This window comes from Chiloscyllium plagiosum, unplaced genomic scaffold, assembly GCF_037043375.1.
Source record: "Chiloscyllium plagiosum isolate Xiang-an unplaced genomic scaffold, Cpla_swu_hap1 HiC_scaffold_35, whole genome shotgun sequence".
NCBI classification, from domain to species: Eukaryota; Metazoa; Chordata; class Chondrichthyes; order Orectolobiformes; family Hemiscylliidae; genus Chiloscyllium; species Chiloscyllium plagiosum.
The window spans coordinates 28,293,870-28,315,103 of NW_028270173.1; the positions used below are offsets into that span (position 1 = coordinate 28,293,870).

General features: G+C 50.3%; 1 protein-coding gene across 1 annotated transcript in view; it reads left to right on the forward strand.

Moving 5' to 3' along the window:
* Positions 1-1,360: 1,360 nt before the first annotated feature.
* LOC122541169 (E3 ubiquitin-protein ligase TRIM39-like) overlaps positions 1,361-21,234 on the forward strand; it is a 41,268-nt gene continuing 21,394 nt past the window's right edge. Inside the window, exons 1-2 of the mRNA XM_087979436.1 lie at positions 1,361-2,463; positions 11,541-11,636. Coding sequence (XP_087835562.1) covers positions 2,089-2,463; positions 11,541-11,636 — 471 coding nt within the window. The 5' untranslated portion in view covers positions 1,361-2,088. The remainder of the gene's footprint in view (positions 2,464-11,540; positions 11,637-21,234) is intronic.

Genomic DNA, 21,234 nt, shown 5'->3' on the forward strand with positions numbered 1-21,234 from the left:
GTACTTGAGGCACAGGGGTAGTGTCTGTCACATCTGGGCAAGCAGTCTGGCTTCAAGTCCAACCAACTCCTAGCTTAGAACAATATTGAACTAGTGAACTAGTCCAATCAGTCTCGTATGCTTCAATATAGCGATTACCAAGTATTTACTGATATTTTTCCCTTTACGAATGAAATGTCCAAATTATTTAAGGATCAAACTTCGAGCTGTAACCTAGTATCATAGGTAATCTAGGAGAAAGTGAGGACTGCAGATGTTGGAGAACAGAATTGAAAAGTGTGTTGCTGGAAAAGCGCAGCAGGCCAGGCAGTGTCCGAGGAGCAGGAGAATCGACGTTTCGGGGCATAAGCCCTTCTTCAGGAATCCTTCTTCATGGGCAATCTGCCAAAAAATCTTTGGAGGAGCAAACTACTGCAGATGTTAGCATCTGTACTGAAAACAACAAATGCTGGGAATCACAGTGAGTCAGGCAGCATTCATGGAGAGAAAGCAAGCTACCATTTCCAGCCTAAGTGACTCTGTGTGATTTTGGAAGTCTTGTCAAAATCAAGACTTGAGTTTTGGTTGTTAGGTGAGGGTACTGAAGGGTACAGAGTTAATTCTGGTCTCCCTGCTATGGGAAAGAAGTTGTTCAATTTGAAAGGGTTCAGAAAAGATTTGCTAAAAAAAAATCACACAACACGAGGTGATAGTCCAACAGGTTTATTTGGAACTGCTAGAAGTTTATAAAATCATGAGGGATATGGATAGGGTGATTTGCCAAGATCTTGTCCCCAGAGTTGGGGAATCCAAAACTAGAGGGCATAGCTTTAAGGTAAGAGGGGAAAGGTTTAAAAGGGGGAACTTTTTTTGCGCAGAGGCTGTTGCGTGTATGGAATGAGCTGCCAGAGGAAGTGGTGGAGGTTGGTACAATTACAGCATTTAAAAGGCATCTGGGTGGGTACATGAATAGGAAGGGTTTGGAGGGATCTGGGCCAAATGTTGGCAAATGGGACTAGATTCATTTAAGATATCTGGTAGGTCTGGACGAGTTGGACTGAAGCGTCTGTTTTTGTACTATCTCTATGACTAATTACAAGGGAACGCGGCGTGAAACGTTTTCGCTTAGCCGAGAGGTCAGGGGGCACAGATTTGAAAATAAAGGGCAGATGGTTGATAGCCTTCCCCAGAAATAACAACACATAATTAGTTGGTTGGGGGAGAGTGGTGCGAAGTGTGAAATTAACGGGACTGGCGCCAGAGCTGGGTGAAGTTTCAATTCTGACTTTCCGTCTCAAGCGTCAACCGAGAAATAGAAACAGAAACTTAACGTTGAGGTGGAGCCTCGGAGCGTGGGACCATTAGCGAGAGGAGGCACACACCCCAGCTGATTTTATACACACACACACACAGACTCACACCCAGAGATAGATGCATACACACACAGAGAGACAGAGAACCACACAGAGAGAAAGACACACACACACAGATAGATGCACACACACACACACACAGATAGACAGAGAACCACACACAGAGAAAGACACACACACAGATAGATGCACACACACACACACAGATAGACAGAGAACCACACAGAGAGAAAGACACACAAACACACACAGAGATAGATGCACACACACACACACAGATAGACAGAGAACCACACAGAGAGAAAGACACACACACACACAGACTCACACACAGAGATAGATGCACACACACACACACACAGATAGACAGAGAACCACACAGAGAGAAAGACACACACACACACAGACTCACACACAGAGATAGATACACACACACACACACAGATAGACAGAGAACCACACAGAGAGAAAGACACACACACACACAGATTCCCACATAGAGATAGATGCACACACATACAGTTAGACACATACACACAGAGAGAGAAAGAGACACAGATTCCCACATAGAGATAGACGTACACACAGATAGACACAGATACACACAGAGATTCACAGAGAGACACAGACACAGACAGGTTCCCACATAGAGATAGACGTACACACACAGACACAGGTACTGACGGAGAGGGAGAGACACACACACACACACACACTCCCACAGCGGCCGTTGCCCATGGCTTCCAGTTTTAGGGCTGAGCTGACTTGCTCGGTGTGCCTGGACCTGTTCCAGGACCCGGTGCTGACCCGCTGCGAGCACACCTTCTGCCGCCGCTGCGTGCTCGAGTTCTGGAGGCAGCAGCAGCGCAACATGTGCCCGCTGTGCCGCAAGGTCTGCCCGTCCGCGCAGCTGCTCCGGAACCGGGTGCTGGGCGGCCTCCTGGACACGCTCCGGCAGCGGGAGAACGGGCAGCTCTGCTCCGATCACCGCCTGGAGAGGAGCCTCTACTGCCCCGAGGACCAGGAGCTGCTCTGCTGCCAGTGCCGGGAGTCGCCTCGCCACCGCGGGCACAACGTGCTGGCGATAGCCGACGCGAGGGCCCGCTACAAGGTGAGGGGTGGGGGTGGGGGAGAGACCCTGACCGTGACCCCGAGCCCGACCCTCCAGCTGGGGGAGACACCCTGACTCTCCCGTCCCCCACTCTGGTGGACCTGGTTTGTCGGTGTCTCAAAGGGGGAGCCGGATAAAGGGGAATATTCCATTGTCAGTGGGCTGTTTGACTTCTTAGATATCTGACTCCCCTCCGTCTCTTACAACCCTCCATCTCCTACCTCCCTCCCCTCCATCTCTTACTCCCCCATCTCTTACCCACCTCCCCTCCATCTCTTTCCCCTACCCTCCAGCACCCCCTTCTTCCCCAATCCCCATCCCTCTGATCCCCTCCCTTCCATCCCTTAGACACTCTCCCCTCCATCCCTCAGACCCTCTCCCCTCCATCCCTCTGACCCTCTCCCCTCCATCCCTCAGACCCTCTCCCCTCCATCCCTCAGACCCCCTCCCCTCCATCCCTCAGACCCTCTCCCCTCCATCCCTCAGACTCTCTCCCCTCCATCCCTCAGACCCCCTCCCCTCCATCCCTCAGACCCTCTCCCCTCCATCCCTCCGATCCTCTCCCCTCTATCTCTCAGATCTCTCCCCTCCATCCCTCCGATCCTCTCCCCTCCATCACTCCGATCCCCTCCCCTCCCTTCCCTTTAACCCCTTCCCTCCCCTCCCCTCTTTCCGCCCTCCCCTTCCCTCTCCTCCATCTCCCCTCCCCACCATCTCCCTTCTCCCATACCCCCCCCCCCCATCTCCCCTCCATTCCCTCTCTCCATCTTCCCTACCTGGAATAGAGTCAGTTTTTAACAGCATGGAAAGTGGCCCTTCAGCCCATCAAGTCAGTGCTATTCATCAAGCACCCATTTGCTGCAGTCTCACTGGCTCCATCATCTGAATTCTCCTTTGATGTGATAGCAGCCACCCAGTGAGTTCCAAATGGGTGGAAATGAATTCCTTAAATCCTTTCTAAACCACCTGCCCTTTGCCTTAAGTCTATGCCCCCCAGTTACTAATCCCTGTGCGAAGGGAAAATATTTCTTGCGATCTAGCTTACCTATGGCTCTTGTAATTACGTCATCAATATTCTGTACCCATCACCTCACAAAGAAGAACTCAGGCCTCGTTTTTGACACCTTCTGTTGACTTCCCAAAGTCGCACAGTATCCAAACTGGACAGAAACGATTATAAATCTCAATTTAGCCACTCCCAAAAATCAAACAGTATCAAAATTGAACAAAGAAAACCTCGGATCTCAGTCTTGACATTTCCATTTCGACTGCTCTTATTGGCCCGAGTCCAGAGATTTTTTAACTGTCCATTCTGTGAAAAAAAATACAACCTGACTTCATCAGAGAAAATCATCTCCTTTCATCTACTCTTATTAGTTGTTTCGATTGTCAAGAACACCTGCGTTAGATCACCCTTTAACCCTTTTCCCAGAATTTGAGGCACCAAGTTAATGCGTCATGTCACAGAGCCATGCAACATGGAAACAGACCCTGCAGTTCAAGCAGTCCACACCAATAATGTCCCCAAACTATACTAGTCTCAACTGCCTGTATTTGGCCCATACCCCTTCAAACCTTTTCTATTCGTGTACTTATCCTAGTGTCTTTTAAACATTGTAACTGTACTGCATTCATTACTTCCTCTGACAGTTCATTCCACACACGAACCACTCTGTGTGTAAAAAAAACTTGCCCCTCATATCCATTTTAAATCTTTCTCCTGTCACCTTAAATATGTGCCCCCTAGTTTTGAACTCAGCCAAGTTAGGAAAAAGACTTTTGCTGTGGCCCCTCGTGATTTTATAAACCACTGTAAGATCACCCCTCAACCTCCAACACTCCAGAGAAAAAGGTCCCTGCTTAACCAGTCTATAACTGTAACTAAAACCGCCATTCCTGGCAATGTCCTTAAAAATCTTTTCTGAACCCTCTCCAGCTTAATAATACCCTTCCTATAACAGGGTAACCAGACCTGTAGACGGTGCTCCAAAAGAGGCCTCATCAATTTCCTGCACAACCTCAACATGACATCCCAACTCCTATACTCAAATGAGCAATGAAGGCAAATGTGCTAAACGCCTTTTTAACCACATTGCCTACCTGTGACGCAAATTTCAAAGAATTATGTATCTGAACCCCCTAGGTCTCTCTGTTCTACAACACTATCCAGGGCCCTACCAGTAAATGTATAACTTCTGCCCTTGCTTGCTTCCCCAAAATGCAATACAGTCGGTTCTTCTATGGCATGGCAATTCTGTTATCGTACACTCCTGTGTTATAAGAAAATCATGTCATAGCAGCATCACTGCGTTATAACCAACACAAGCTTTAAAAGTTTGCCTTTCAGAAAGTGTTCCCAATTCATCAATCATATTACAGCAAATTTGCATGAACGAAACGCACATTGTAGCAGAATGACGTGTACCTTGCATTGATCCAAATTAAACTCCATTTGCTGCTCCTCAACCCATTGACCCAACTGATTAAGATCCCTCTGAATTAATTCTTAGATAACCTCCTTCACTGTCCACTATATTTTAGTGTCATCCACAAACTTGCTAACCATGCCTCTGATAATCTCATCCAAATCATTTACAGAAATGACAAACAAAAGTGGACCTAGTATCAATCCCACTGCACCACTGGTCACAGGCCTCCAGTCTGAAAAACAACCCCCCACCACCACCTTCTGTGTCCTACTCTAAAACCAATGTTGTCCTTGGTATTAAAGTGAGCCGTTTTAGCCCCAGCATGATTGTGGTGAATCGAACTATACGAAGGAGAAGGGAAGAGAAAGAGAAACAGCTGAGACAAAATGAGATAGCTTGGGAGGAGGTTCTGGACGAAACATGGACTGGCATTAGCCCAGTCGGGCCAAATGGCCTTTTTCTACAATGTAACTTGCATCCATTTTAATGAAATCTAATTTTAAGTTCATGTGTTTTGGAGTTCAGACCATTTTCCAAAGATAGAAACCTTACAACAAAATTGCTCACAAAATGGTGACCAATAATCAGGAACTTCCTCCCTTACTGGATACCGAGGCTGGGGGAGGGTCTGCGAGCTGCAGGTCAAATGGTTAAGTAGATTAGGGTGTCCCGAGATAAAGATCAAAGCTGGGTAGCATGACTTGGAGGTGCTGGTGTTGGACTCAGGTGGACAAAGTTTAAAAATCGCACAACACCAGGTTATCATCCAACAGGTTTATTTGGAACTGAAAATGTGTTGCTGGAAAAGCGCAGCAGGTCAGGCAGCATCCAAGGAACAGGAGAATCGACGTTTCGGGCCTAAACCCTTCTCCATGATCACTTGCGCCTGTATCTTTCTTTCGTAAAGACGTCTCCAGTCTTTTGGTTTCTCATTTTATACTTGTGCCTCACTCTATCTTCAGGGTTATTATCTGGTGAATTTGTCCCAGTAAGAAATCTCGATTTACATTTACAGATAGAATCAACTCAGGACTGCCCAAAGTGCATGACAGCTGACTTAAGCGCTTTCCCATAAGTTTTGTTGCCTTTTTGTTGTTGAGCTGAAATTGGCTAATAGAGTGTGTGGGTTGAACAGTGAGCCCAGTGTTTGATATTTACCCTGAGCAATGTCAATAGGGTGGAGTTTCTATATCATTTTTCCATTTCTTGTTTGAGGTTTTCCGTACAGCACTCTTCCTCTGCTACTCTGTCTCCGTGTCGATCTCTCTCATGTCTCTCTCTATCTCTGTCAGTATGATGTGTGTCTCACTCTGTCTGTGTCCTTCTGTGTCTCTGTATGTGTGGCCCCTCTTTCTCTCATTATCTCTGTCTGTCTCTCTCTTTCACACTATCTGTCCCTGTCTCCCTCTCTCTACATTTCTTTGTGTGTCTCCATCACTATCTCTGCCTGTCTCTCTCTCTCTGTCTCCATGTCACTATCCCTACCTTTCCTGCTATCACTCACTATCTGTGTCTGTCTCTTTCTCATTATCTCTTGTCTCTCACTCTCTCTCACTTTCTCTGTCTATCTCTGTCTCTGTCTCTGGCTGTCTTTTTCTCTTTCATGATCTCTGTCTTTCTGTTAATCTTGTCTTTGTCTGTCTCACTACCTCTCTCTCTCTCTCTCTCTCTCTATGTTCCGGTATCTCTTGCTTCTTTGTGTGTATGTCTACCTGTCTATCTGTCTCTCTTTGCATTTCTGTCTGTCTCTATCTCCCTGTATGTGACTTTCAGTCTCTCCATCTGCATATCTCCCTCTCTCTATTGCTGTGTCTGTATCTCTCTATGTGTGTGTGTCTCTCTCGCTCTCACTCTCTGTAATTCGCTGTCTGTGAGTGTACTTGTGTCTCTACATCTGTATGTGTGTGTCTGTCTCTGTGTCTGTCCTGGGTGTCTCTCTTTCTCTCTGCTCTACTACCTGTAGCTTCCTGTTCCCATGTTTCTTCACAGCTTTTACTTCAACTTGATCTCTTCTCCTGGGCGCAACAGCCTCTGACTGTCATCGTTCAGTGAAACTCTTCCCATCCAATGTCGCCATGTTCCTTCACCCTTCTTTAAAACCACCCCCACGTTTGTCCAAACTCTGCCAATATCTCCTTGTGTGGCCTGGTGTCAAACTCTGTGCAGCAGTGCTGCTGTAAAGTGCTTTGCGAGGCTGCTAAACGACGTTAGAGGCGCTAGAGAAACGTGAGTTGTTGTTGCATTAGAAGGCCGGGAGAGTGCCACGTTTCCAATGAGTGTTGGCAGCCTCTGTGGACTTAGTGTTCTGGAAGGAACTTGAGAACAGCATATTCTGACACGTTTTAAGCAGTGCAAAACACGGGTAATAAACGGCACTTGAAATTCTGAGCCTAATGAGTTGTTAAGGAAAGACCGTACAAGAAGGGGAATCTTATTGGTTTGTATGTCTTCAATGAACAAAGCCAATTTTGCAGCAAAAATCTATTACAGGGATGATCATGATGTTGTAAATCTATTTGCTGCTGAATAAATACAATGGCAAATTTTTTGAACAGAGGGTCTTACTTTTGTGAGCAAAGTCAGAAGTCACACAACACCAGGCTATAGACCAACAGGTTTATTTGAAATCACAAGCTTTCAGGGCATAGTCCCTTCGTTAGGTGAAGTGAGAGAGAAGCAGGCGGAACACAAAATTTATAGGCAGAGAGCTCAAAAGATCATACAGATGGCATGAGTGAAGCGTCAATAGTAAGTCACTGCAGGTGACTAAAAGTGTCAAACGGTGTGATTAAACTGTCCACAGCTGAATAACAAACGAAGGGATGACCATAATCCAATTAACTGAGCCAGAAAGGTAATTCCAAACAATTAAAAATAAGGTGGCGCTGGAGAACATGACTGGAAGAACATGCTAGGGACATGCTGAAAATCTAACCAAAGCAATAAGTAATCCAAAGTTTACAAACTAATCCTCCAGGTGCTCCGGTTTCCTCCCACAGTCCAAAGATGTGCAGGTCAGGTGAATTGGCCATGCTCAATTGCCTGTACTGTTAGGTAAGGGGTAAATGTAGGGGTATGGGTGGGTTGCGCTTTGGCGGGTCAGTGTGGACTTGTTGGGCCGAAGGGCCTGTTTCCACACTGTAATGTAATCTAATCTAATCAAGGTAGAGACTTCATAACAATTTACGAAGGTGATGGTGTCAAAACAGGCCAGTTAGGAAGATTTTACAGATACAGAAATGTGTTGTGAGCAGAAGAAGGGGCTAGTGAGATAACTGATGCATTCGTTTCCATTTTCAAAAACTCTTGTGATTTGGGAGTAGTTTAATTAGACTGGAAGTTAGTGAATAGAATCATAGAGCTGTACAACATGGAAACAGAGCCTTTGATCCATTTCATCCACGCAGACCAGATATCCAAAATTCATCTGGCCTTATTTGTCAGCATTTGGCCCATAACCGTCTAAACCCTTCCTAGTCATCTACCCATCCAAATGCCTTTTGAATGTTCTAATTGTACCAACCTCCACCACTTCCTCTGGCAAATAATTCAAATTTTCAAAAGGGCAAGGAAGACAGAAAACAGAAGGCTACAGGCCAGTGTGCTTAACATCTATCAGGGGGAAAACATTAGGAGCTGTTATTAAAGCTGTTTTCCCTGGAGCGTCGGAGGCTGAGGGGTTGATAGAGGTGTATAAAACCATGAGGGGCATGGATAGGGTAAATAGACAAAGTCTTTACCCTGGGGCGAGGGAGTCCAAAACTAGAGGGAACAGGTTTAGGGTGAGAGGGGAAAGATATAAAAGAGACCTAAGGGTGGTATGTGTATGGAATGAGCTGCCAGAGGATGTGGTGGAGGCTGGTACAATTACAACATTTAAAAGGCACCTGGATGGGTCTATGTATAAGAAGTGTTTGGAGGGATATGGGCCGGGTGCTGGCAGGTGGGACTAGATTGGGTTGGGATATCTGGTTGGCATAGATGGGTTGGGCCGAAGGGTCTGTTTCCGTGCTGTACATCTCTATGACTCTGTGACTCTAAGTCACAATGGGACAGTTGGATAAGTTCCAAGCAGTTAGGCAGACTGAACATGGCGTTGTCGGAAAGAAATCAGGATTGACCAACCTGCTGGAGCTCTTTACAGAGGTTACACTTTATGGGGATAAGGGAGACCTGGTGAATATGCTCTACTTTGATTTCCAAAAGACATTTCAAATAAGGCCCCCTTCCTAGGGGGTAATATATTGGCATGGATAGAAGATCAGCTGGCTAACAGGAAGCAGAGAGTAAATGGGACTGTTACAGGTTGGTAAGTTTAAATGGGTAAGGGGCCACTAAGATCAATGCTGGGACCTCAACTGTTGGATGAAGGGTCAGAAGTATAGTTACCAAATTTGTTGACAACACAAAAGGAAATTGCAAAGTAGGTCTGAAAGGGTTACAAAGAATTACTGATAGGTTAAACGAATGAATGTGGCAAATGAAAGATAATGTGGGAAAATGTGCAGCTGTCCATTTGAACAGAGAGAATTATAAAAAAAGCATCAAGTCTAAATGTTGGGAGATTGCAGAACTATGGATTCAAAAGGATGCCTGATGGATAAATTGCAAAAGGTTAGAATGCAAGTAATTAGGAAAGTTCATGCAATGTTACCAATGATCACTTGTGTACAAAAGTCGTGAAGTTATGAGACCCCATCTAGTGTACTGTATACAGTATTGGTCACCTTATTTAAGGAAGGATGTATATGCATTGAAGGCCATTCAGAGAAAGTTTAACAGACTAATAATTGATTTGTTTTATTATTGTCACATGTACCTAAGTACAATGAAAAGCATTGTTTTGCATGCCGTACAGGCAAATCATAACATATAAAGATGCAACGATCATAGGGTGAGTGAACAGAGCGAGGAATGCAAAGTTACAGCTGCAAAGAAGGTGTATAAAAGGCAAGATCAGCATTAGATTTGGAATTTGAAAGGTCCATTCGAGAGTCTAGTAACAGCAAGGAAGAAGCCACTCTTGAACCTATTGGCACGTGTGTTTAAACTTCTGTATCTTCTGCCTGACGGAAGAGGTTGGAAGAGATTATAACCGGGGTGGGAGGGGTCTTTGGTGGAATGGGAATGGGCAAGAGGAAAGGTTGGACGGGGGAGGCTTGTATCTGCTGAAGTTCGGAAGGTTAAGAAGCAATTTGATTGACACACATAAGATGCTGAGGGTTTTGCTGGGCTAGTTGTGGAAAGGATGTTGCCACTCTTGGGAGAATCAAGAGCCTGAGGTTATCATTTCAAAATCAAAGGTGGCCCACATAAAACAGAAATTGGGTAAAATGTAATGCCCCAGAGATTCCTGGGTCTTTGGACGTCTCTTTCTGACAGTGATCTACAGGCACAGTCCTTGAGTCGTTTTTTAAGGGAGGGGTAGACAGATTCTTGTTAAGTAAAGAGCTGAAAGGTTTTCAAGGGGAGGCAAGTGAGTGGATTTGACGTTGCAGTTGGGACTGCCATGAACTTACCAAATTGGACAGGCCGGAGGCTGGAAGAACACAGCAAGCCAGGCAGCATCAGGAGGTGCAGAAGTCAACGTTTCCGAAACATTAACTTCTCCACCTCTTGGTGCTGCCTGGCTTGCTGTGTTCTTCTTTGGATTCCAGCATCTGCAGATTTTTTTGTCTCCAGCGAACTTCCCAATTGGCAGAGCAGGCTCGAGGGGCTGAATGGCCTACTCCAGAGTTTTTTTTAGATTAGATTCCCTACAGTGTGGAAACAGGCCCTTTGGCCCAACAAGTCCACCTCGACCCTCTGAAGAGTAACCCGCCCAGACCCATTCCCCTCTGACGAATGCACTTAACACTATGGGCAATTTAGATTGGATTAGATTTCTTCTAGTGTGGAAACAGGCCCTTCGGCTGTGGGCGGCATGGTGGCACAATGGCACAGTGGTTAGCACTGCTGCCTCACAGCACCAGAGACCCGGGTTCAATTCCCGCCTCGGAGGTGACTGTCTGTGTGGAGTTTGCACATTCTCCCTGTGTCTGCGTGTGTTTGCTCCGGTTTCCTCCCACAGTGCAGGCCAGGTGAATTGGCCATGCTAAATTGCCTGTAGTGTTAGGTGAAGGAGTGAAATGTATGGATATGGGAGGGTTGCGCTTCGGCAGGTCGGTGTGGACTTGTTGGGCATAGGGGCCTGTTTCCACACTGTAAGTAATTTACAAAGTCCACACCGACCCTTCACCCACCCAGACCCATTCACCTCTGACTAGTGCATCTAACACTGTGGGCAATTTAGATTAGGTTACTTACAGTGTTGAAACAGGCCCTTCAGCCCAACAAGTCCACACCGACCCCACCCAGACCCATTTCCCTACATTTTACCCCTTCACCTAACACTACGGGCAATTTAGCATGGCCAATTCACCTGACCCGCACATCTTTGGATTGTGGGAGGAAACCGGAGCACCCGGAGGAAACCCACGCAGGCACGGGGAGAATGTGCAAACTCCACACAGTCAGTCGCCCGAGGCGGGAATTGAACCTGGGACCCTGAGCCACCAGGCGGTTGGGATGTTGTTCGGAATTATTTGGTGTCATCGCATGGGATGTGACCAGTGGTTAAGCTGTGCTCTTGCTTTGTTTTATTTTTAGGAGGAAATAGAAAATACGCTGAAGTTACTTCAGGACAGAAGAAACAAATGCGAAGGGTTGAAAACGAAATCGGACAAGTACATAGCGAAGTTACAGGTAACTGAATATATGATGCAGTCAGGCGTCAGAAGGGGGAGCCCTGATATCACTTCTGTTCCCAATTGAAATCTGAGCAATCTTATCGACCCTTTCGTGAATGTGAACATTTTCTCCCTCTTTGATCCCTCCTGATCTGGAAGATGGAGTTTAGACAGATATCCTCTCTAGCCTTTTTTTTTGTTCCCCAGGGTACACAGTCCCTGCTTCTCCAAGTCATCCTCATAACTGGCCATTCCTGGATGCACTCATACTCATAGACCTCTCAATGCACTCTTCATGTCACATCCTTCCGAAAGTGTGGCATCCAAGACCAGACAGAATCACAGAGTCATACAGCACGGACACAGACTCTTCGTCCCAACCAGTCCAAACCGAACATAACCCCAAACTAAACTAGTCCCACCTGCCTGCTTCTACCCGTATCCCTCCAAACCTTTCCTATTCATGTACTTATCCAAATGTCTTTTAAACATTGTAACTGAGCCCACATCCACCCACTTCCTCAAGAAGTAGATTCCACACGCTCTGTGTTTAAAAAAAAAATCCCTCGTGCCGTTGTTTTTTAAATCTCTCACCTCTCGCTTTACAAATATGCCCTCAAGACGTGAAACCCTCCATCCGAGAGAAAATACACCTACCGTTCACTCGATCTATACCCCTCGTGATTTTAGAAATCTCTATAAGGTAGCCTGTCAATCTACTATTCTCCAGTGATAAAAGTCCCAGCCTATCCAACTTTTCTTTCTAACTCAAACCTTCCATTCCCGGAAGCAACCTGGTAAATCTCTGCAGAACACCCTCTAGCTTAATAATATCCTTTCTAAAATAGAGTGAGCTGAAAACGAAACTAGCCTGCTATTCTGATTCAGCATAGCCTTCCTGCTTTCATACTCCATACTGCTATGAACAGGACTTAGTATGTTTGATGATTTATTATCTGTGCTCTCATCCTAGCCTGGCACCTGTAATGACGTGTACAAATACTTAGCTCACTCTGCTCCTGGACCTTCAGAATCATGTGTTTCACTTTATATTGTGTCTCTGATGAAAATGTGTTAAGTCACCGTTCTCTGCACTGAACTTAATATTGCAACTATTAGCACACTTCATGTTGTCAGTAGTGTCCTTTTGAGCTTTACACTGACCTCCTTGCAGTTTTCAATTCTGCAAAGATTGATGGAGTGCTGCACTGTCAAAAGGTCAGTACTGAGGGAGTGCAGCACTGTCAGAGGGTCAGTATTGAGGGAGTGCCGCACTGTCAGAGGGTCAGTGCTGAAGGAGTGCCGCACTGTCAGAGGGTCAGTACTGAGGGAGTGCTGCACTGTCAAAAGGTCAGTACTGAGGGAGTGCTGCACTGTCAAAAGGTCAGTACTGAGGGAGTGCCGCACTGTCAGAGGGTCAGTACTGAGGGAGTGCCGCACTGTCAGAGGGTCAGTACTGAGGGAGTGCCGCACTGTCAGATGGTCAGTACTGAGGGAGTGCTGCACTGTCAGAGGGTCAGTACTGAGGGAGTGCCGCACTGTCAGAGGGTCAGTATTGAGGGAGTGCTGCACTGTCAGAGGGTCAGTACTGAGGGAGTGTCGCACTGTCAGAGGGTCAGTACTGAGGGAGTGCCGCACTGACAGAGGGTCAGTACTGAGGGAGTGCAGCACTGTCAGAGGGTCAGTGCTGAGGGAGTGCCGCACTGTCAGAGGATCAGAATTGAGGGAGTGCTGCACTGTCAAAAGGTCAGTACTGAGGGAGTGCCGCACTGTCAGAGGATCAGTATTGAGGGAGTACTGCACTGTCAGAGGGTCAGTACTGAGGGAGTGCCGCACTGACAGAGGGTCAGTACTGAGGGAGTGCTGCACTGTCAAAAGGTCAGTACTGAGGGAGTGCCGCACTGTCAGAGGGTCAGTACTGAGGGAGTGCTGCACTGACAGAGGGTCAGTACTGAGGGAGTGCTGCACTGTCAAAAGGTCAGTACTGAGGGAGTGCCGCACTGTCAGAGGGTCAGTACTGAGGGAGTGCCGCACTGTCAGAGGGTCAGTACTGAGGGAGTGCCGCACTGACAGAGGGTCAGTACTGAGGGAGTGCTGTACTGTCAAAAGGTCAGTACTGAGGGAGTGCCGCACTGTCAGAGGGTCAGTACTGAGGGAGTGCCGCACTGTCAGAGGGTCAGTACTGAGGGAGTGCAGCGCTGTCAGAGGGTCAGTATTGAGGGAGTGCTGCACTGTCAGAGGATCAGTACTGAGGGAGTGCCGCACTGTCAGAGGATCAGTATTGAGGGAGTACTGCACTATCAGAGGGTCAGTACTGAGGGAGTGCCGCACTGTCAGAGGGTCAGTACTGAGGGAGTGCCGCACTGTCAGAGGGTCAGTACTGAGGGAGTGCTGCACTGTCAAAAGGTCAGTACTGAGGGAGTGCCGCACTGTTAGAGGATCAGTACTGAGGGAGTGCCGCACTGTCAGAGGGTCAGTACTGAGGGAGTGCCGCACTGTCAGAGGGTCAGGACTGAGGGGGGCTGCACTGTCAGAAGGTCAGTACTGAGGGAGTGCGGCACTGTCAGAGGGTCAGTACTGAGGGGGGCTGCACTGTCAGAAGGTCAGTACTGAGGGAGTGCAGCACTGTCCAAAGGTCAGTACTGAGGGAGTGCCGCACTGTCAGAGGGTCAGTACTGAGGGAGTGCCGCACTGTCAGAGGGTCAGTACTGAGGGAGTGCAGCGCTGTCAGAGGGTCAGTACTGAGGGAGTGCTGCACTGTCAAAAGGTCAGTACTGAGGGAGTGCCGCACTGTCAGAGGGTCAGTACTGAGGGAGTGCCGCACTGTCAGAGGGTCAGTGCTGAGGGAGTGCAGCGCTGTCAGAGGGTCAGTATTGAGGGAGTGCTGCACTGTCAGAGGATCAGTACTGAGGGAGTGCTGCACTGTTAGAGGGTCAGTGCTGAGGGAGTGCTGCACTGTCAGAGGGTCAGTACTGAGGGAGTGCAGCGCTGTCAGAGGGTCAGTACTGAGGGAGTGTCGCACTGTCAGAGGGTCAGTACTGAGGGAGTGCCGCACTGACAGAGGGTCAGTACTGAGGGAGTGCAGCACTGTCAGAGGGGCAGTGCTGAGGGAGTACTGCACTGTCAGAGGGTCAGTACTGAGGGAGTGCTGCACTGTCAGAGGATCAGTATTGAGGGAGTGCTGCACTGTTAGAGGATCAGTACTGAGGGAGTACTGCACTGTCAGAGGGTCAGTACTGAGGGAGTGCTGCACTGTCAGAGGATCAGTATTGAGGGAGTGCTGCACTGTTAGAGGGTCAGTGCTGAGGGAGTGCTGCACTGTCAGAGGATCAGTACTGAGGGAGTGCTGCACTGTTAGAGGGTCAGTGCTGAGGGAGTGCTGCACTGTCAGAGGGTCAGTACTGAGGGAGTGTCGCACTGTCAGAGGGTCAGTACTGAGGGAGTGTTGCACTGTCAGAGGGTCAGTACTGAGGGAGTGCCGCACTGACAGAGGGTCAGTACTGAGGGAGTGCCGCACTGACAGAGGGTCAGTATTGAGGGAGTGCTGCACTGTCAGAGGGTCAGTACTGAGGGAGTGTCGCACTGTCAGAGGGTCAGGACTGAGGGAGTGCCGCACTGACAGAGGGTCAGTACTGAGGGAGTGCAGCACTGTCAGAGGGTCAGTGCTGAGGGAGTGCCGCACTGTCAGAGGATCAGAATTGAGGGAGTGCTGCACTGTCAAAAGGTCAGTACTGAGGGAGTGCCGCACTGTCAGAGGATCAGTATTGAGGGAGTACTGCACTGTCAGAGGGTCAGTACTGTGCGAGTGCCGCACTGACAGAGGGTCAGTACTGAGGGAGTGCTGCACTGTCAAAAGGTCAGTACTGAGGGAGTGCCGCACTGTCAGAGGGTCAGTACTGAGGGAGTGCTGCACTGACAGAGGGTCAGTACTGAGGGAGTGCTGCACTGTCAAAAGGTCAGTACTGAGGGAGTGCCGCACTGTCAGAGGGTCAGTACTGAGGGAGTGCCGCACTGTCAGAGGGTCAGTACTGAGGGAGTGCCGCACTGACAGAGGGTCAGTACTGAGGGAGTGCTGTACTGTCAAAAGGTCAGTACTGAGGGAGTGCCGCACTGTCAGAGGGTCAGTGCTGAGGGAGTGCCGCACTGTCAGAGGATCAGTATTGAGGGAGTGCTGCACTGTCAGAGGGTCAGTACTGAGGGAGTGCCGCACTGTCAGAGGGTCAGTACTGAGGGAGTGCCGCACTGTCAGAGGGTCAGTACTGAGGGAGTGCAGCGCTGTCAGAGGGTCAGTATTGAGGGAGTGCTGCACTGTCAGAGGATCAGTACTGAGGGAGTGCCGCACTGTCAGAGGATCAGTATTGAGGGAGTACTGCACTATCAGAGGGTCAGTACTGAGGGAGTGCCGCACTGTCAGAGGGTCAGTACTGAGGGAGTGCCGCACTGTCAGAGGGTCAGTACTGAGGGAGTGCTGCACTGTCAAAAGGTCAGTACTGAGGGAGTGCCGCACTGTTAGAGGATCAGTACTGAGGAGTGCCGCACTGTCAGAGGGTCAGTACTGAGGGAGTGCCGCACTGTCAGAGGGTCAGGACTGAGGGGGGCTGCACTGTCAGAAGGTCAGTACTGAGGGAGTGCCGCATTGTAAGAGGGTCAGTACTGAGGGAGGTCCACACTGCCAGAGGGTCAGTACTGAGGGAGTGCGGCACTGTCAGAGGGTCAGTACTGAGGGGGGCTGCACTGTCAGAAGGTCAGTACTGAGGGAGTGCAGGACTGTCCAAAGGTCAGTACTGAGGGAGTGCCGCACTGTCAGAGGGTCAGTACTGAGGGAGAGCCGCACTGTCAGAGGGTCAGTACTGAGGGAGTGCAGCGCTGTCAGAGGGTCAGTACTGAGGGAGTGCTGCACTGTCAAAAGGTCAGTACTGAGGGAGTGCAGCACTGTCAGAGGGTCAGTGCTGAGGGAGTGCCGCACTGTCAGAGGATCAGAATTGAGGGAGTGCTGCACTGTCAAAAGGTCAGTACTGAGGGAGTGCCGCACTGTCAGAGGATCAGTATTGAGGGAGTACTGCACTGTCAGAGGGTCAGTACTGAGGGAGTGCCGCACTGACAGAGGGTCAGTACTGAGGGAGTGCTGCACTGTCAAAAGGTCAGTACTGAGGGAGTGCCGCACTGTCAGAGGGTCAGTACTGAGGGAGTGCTGCACTGACAGAGGGTCAGTACTGAGGGAGTGCTGCACTGTCAAAAGGTCAGTACTGAGGGAGTGCCGCACTGTCAGAGGGTCAGTACTGAGGGAGTGCCGCACTGTCAGAGGGTCAGTACTGAGGGAGTGCCGCACTGACAGAGGGTCAGTACTGAGGGAGTGCTGTACTGTCAAAAGGTCAGTACTGAGGGAGTGCCGCACTGTCAGAGGGTCAGTGCTGAGGGAGTGCCGCACTGTCAGAGGATCAGTATTGAGGGAGTGCTGCACTGTCAGAGGGTCAGTACTGAGGGAGTGCCGCACTGTCAGAGGGTCAGTACTGAGGGAGTGCCGCACTGTCAGAGGGTCAGTACTGAGGGAGTGCAGCGCTGTCAGAGGGTCAGTATTGAGGGAGTGCTGCACTGTCAGAGGATCAGTACTGAGGGAGTGCCGCACTGTCAGAGGATCAGTATTTAGGGAGTACTGCACTATCAGAGGGTCAGTACTGAGGGAGTGCCGCACTGTCAGAGGGTCAGTACTGAGGGAGTGCCGCACTGTCAGAGGGTCAGTACTGAGGGAGTGCTGCACTGTCAAAAGGTCAGTACTGAGGGAGTGCCGCACTGTTAGAGGATCAGTACTGAGGGAGTGCCGCACTGTCAGAGGGTCAGTACTGAGGGAGTGCAGCGCTGTCAGAGGGTCAGTACTGAGGGAGTGCCGCACTGTCAGAGGGTCAGTACTGAGGGAGTGCCGCACTGTCAGAGGGTCAGTACTGAGTGAGTGCCACACTGTTAGAGGGTCAGTACTGAGGGAGTGCCGCACTGTCAGATGGTCAGTACTGAGGGAGTGCCGCACTGTCAGAGGGTCAGTACTGAGGGAGTGCCGCACTGTCAGAGGGTCAGTACTGAGGGAGTGCCGCACTGTCAGAGGATCAGTATTGAGGGAGTACTGCACTGTCAGAGGGTCAGTACTGAGGGAGTGCCGCACTGACAGAGGGTCAGTACTGAGGGAGTGCTGCACTGTCAAAAGGTCAGTACTGAGGGAGTGCCGCACTGTCAGAGGGTCAGTACTGAGGGAGTGCTGCACTGACAGAGGGTCAGTACTGAGGGAGTGCTGCACTGTCAAAAGGTCAGTACTGAGGGAGTGCCGCACTGTCAGAGGGTCAGTACTGAGGGAGTGCCGCACTGTCAGAGGGTCAGTACTGAGGGAGTGCCGCACTGACAGAGGGTCAGTACTGAGGGAGTGCTGTACTGTCAAAAGGTCAGTACTGAGGGAGTGCCGCACTGTCAGAGGGTCAGTGCTGAGGGAGTGCCGCACTGTCAGAGGATCAGTATTGAGGGAGTGCTGCACTGTCAGAGGGTCAGTACTGAGGGAGTGCCGCACTGTCAGAGGGTCAGTACTGAGGGAGTGCCGCACTGTCAGAGGGTCAGTACTGAGGGAGTGCAGCGCTGTCAGAGGGTCAGTATTGAGGGAGTGCTGCACTGTCAGAGGATCAGTACTGAGGGAGTGCCGCACTGTCAGAGGATCAGTATTGAGGGAGTACTGCACTATCAGAGGGTCAGTACTGAGGGAGTGCCGCACTGTCAGAGGGTCAGTACTGAGGGAGTGCCGCACTGTCAGAGGGTCAGTACTGAGGGAGTGCTGCACTGTCAAAAGGTCAGTACTGAGGGAGTGCCGCACTGTTAGAGGATCAGTACTGAGGAGTGCCGCACTGTCAGAGGGTCAGTACTGAGGGAGTGCCGCACTGTCAGAGGGTCAGGACTGAGGGGGGCTGCACTGTCAGAAGGTCAGTACTGAGGGAGTGCCGCACTGTAAGAGGGTCAGTACTGAGGGAGGTCCACACTGCCAGAGGGTCAGTACTGAGGGAGTGCGGCACTGTCAGAGGGTCAGTACTGAGGGGGGCTGCATTGTCAGAAGGTCAGTACTGAGGGAGTGCAGCACTGTCCAAAGGTCAGTACTGAGGGAGTGCCGCACTGTCAGAGGGTCAGTACTGAGGGAGAGCCGCACTGTCAGAGGGTCAGTACTGAGGGAGTGCAGCGCTGTCAGAGGGTCAGTACTGAGGGAGTGCTGCACTGTCAAAAGGTCAGTACTGAGGGAGTGCAGCACTGTCAGAGGGTCAGTGCTGAGGGAGTGCCGCACTGTCTGAGGATCAGAATTGAGGGAGTGCTGCACTGTCAAAAGGTCAGTACTGAGGGAGTGCCGCACTGTCAGAGGATCAGTATTGAGGGAGTACTGCACTGTCAGAGGGTCAGTACTGAGGGAGTGCCGCACTGACAGAGGGTCAGTACTGAGGGAGTGCTGCACTGTCAAAAGGTCAGTACTGAGGGAGTGCCGCACTGTCAGAGGGTCAGTACTGAGGGAGTGCTGCACTGACAGAGGGTCAGTACTGAGGGAGTGCTGCACTGTCAAAAGGTCAGTACTGAGGGAGTGCCGCACTGTCAGAGGGTCAGTACTGAGGGAGTGCCGCACTGTCAGAGGGTCAGTACTGAGGGAGTGCCGCACTGACAGAGGGTCAGTACTGAGGGAGTGCTGTACTGTCAAAAGGTCAGTACTGAGGGAGTGCCGCACTGTCAGAGGGTCAGTGCTGAGGGAGTGCCGCACTGTCAGAGGATCAGTATTGAGGGAGTGCTGCACTGTCAGAGGGTCAGTACTGAGGGAGTGCCGCACTGTCAGAGGGTCAGTACTGAGGGAGTGCCGCACTGTCAGAGGGTCAGTACTGAGGGAGTGCAGCGCTGTCAGAGGGTCAGTATTGAGGGAGTGCTGCACTGTCAGAGGATCAGTACTGAGGGAGTGCCGCACTGTCAGAGGATCAGTATTTAGGGAGTACTGCACTATCAGAGGGTCAGTACTGAGGGAGTGCCGCACTGTCAGAGGGTCAGTACTGAGGGAGTGCCGCACTGTCAGAGGGTCAGTACTGAGGGAGTGCTGCACTGTCAAAAGGTCAGTACTGAGGGAGTGCCGCACTGTTAGAGGATCAGTACTGAGGGAGTGCCGCACTGTCAGACAGTCAGTACTGAGGGAGTGCAGCGCTGTCAGAGGGTCAGTACTGAGGGAGTGCCGCACTGTCAGAGGGTCAGTACTGAGGGAGTGCCGCACTGTCAGAGGGTCAGTACTGAGTGAGTGCCACACTGTTAGAGGGTCAGTACTGAGGGAGTGCCGCACTGTCAGATGGTCAGTACTGAGGGAGTGCCGCACTGTCAGAGGGTCAGTACTGAGGGAGTGCCGCACTGTCAGAGGGTCAGTGCTGAGGGAGTGCCGCACTGTCAGAGGGTCAGTACTGAGGGAGTGCAGCGCTGTCAGAGGGTCAGTACTGAGGGAGTGCTGCACTGTCAAAAGGTCAGTACTGAGGGAGTGCCGCACTGTCAGAGGGTCAGTACTGAGGGAGTGCCGCACTGTCAGAGGGTCAGTGCTGAGGGAGTGCAGCGCTGTCAGAGGGTCAGTATTGAGGGAGTGCTGCACTGTCAGAGGATCAGTACTGAGGGAGTGCTGCACTGTTAGAGGGTCAGTGCTGAGGGAGTGCTGCACTGTCAGAGGGTCAGTACTGAGGGAGTGCAGCGCTGTCAGAGGGTCAGTATTGAGGGAGTGCTGCACTGTCAGAGGATCAGTACTGAGGGAGTCTGCACTGTTAGAGGGTCAGTGCTGAGGGAGTGCTGCACTTTCAGAGGGACAGTACTGAGGGAGTACTGCACTGTCAGAGGGTCAGTACTGAGGGAGTGCTGCACTGTCAGAGGATCAGTATTGAGGGAGTGCTGCACTGTCAGAGGATCAGTACTGAGGGAGTACTGCACTGTCAGAGGGTCAGTACTGAGGGAGTGCTGCACTGTCAGAGGATCAGTATTGAGGGAGTGCTGCACTGTCAGAGGGTCAGTACTGAGGGAGTGCTGCACTGTTAGAGGGTCAGTGCTGAGGGAGTGCTGCACTGTCAAAAGGTCAGTACTGAGGGAGTGCCGCACTGTCAGAGGATCAGTATTGAGGGAGTGCCGCACTGTCAAAAGGTCAGTACTGAGGGAGTGCCGCACTGTCAGAGGGTCAGTATTGAGGGAGTGCTGCACTGTCAGAGGGTCAGTACTGAGGGAGTGCTGCACTGTTAGAGGGTCAGTGCTGAGGGAGTACTGCACTGTCAGAGGGTCAGTACTGAGGGAGTGCTGCACTGTCAGAGGGTCAGTACTAAGGGAGTACTGCACTGTCAGAGGGTCAGTACTGAGGGAGTGCTGCACTGTCAGAGGATCAGTATTGAGGGAGTGCCGCACTGTCAAAAGGTCAGTACTGAGGGAGTGCCACACTGTCAGAGGGTCAGTACTGAGGGAGTGCCGCACTGTCAGAGGGTCAGTACTGAGGGAGTGCTGAACTGTCAGAGGGTCAGTACTGAGGGAGTACTGCACTGTCAGAGGGTCAGTACTGAGGGAGTGCCGCACTGTCAGAGGGTCAGTACTGAGGGAGTGCCGCA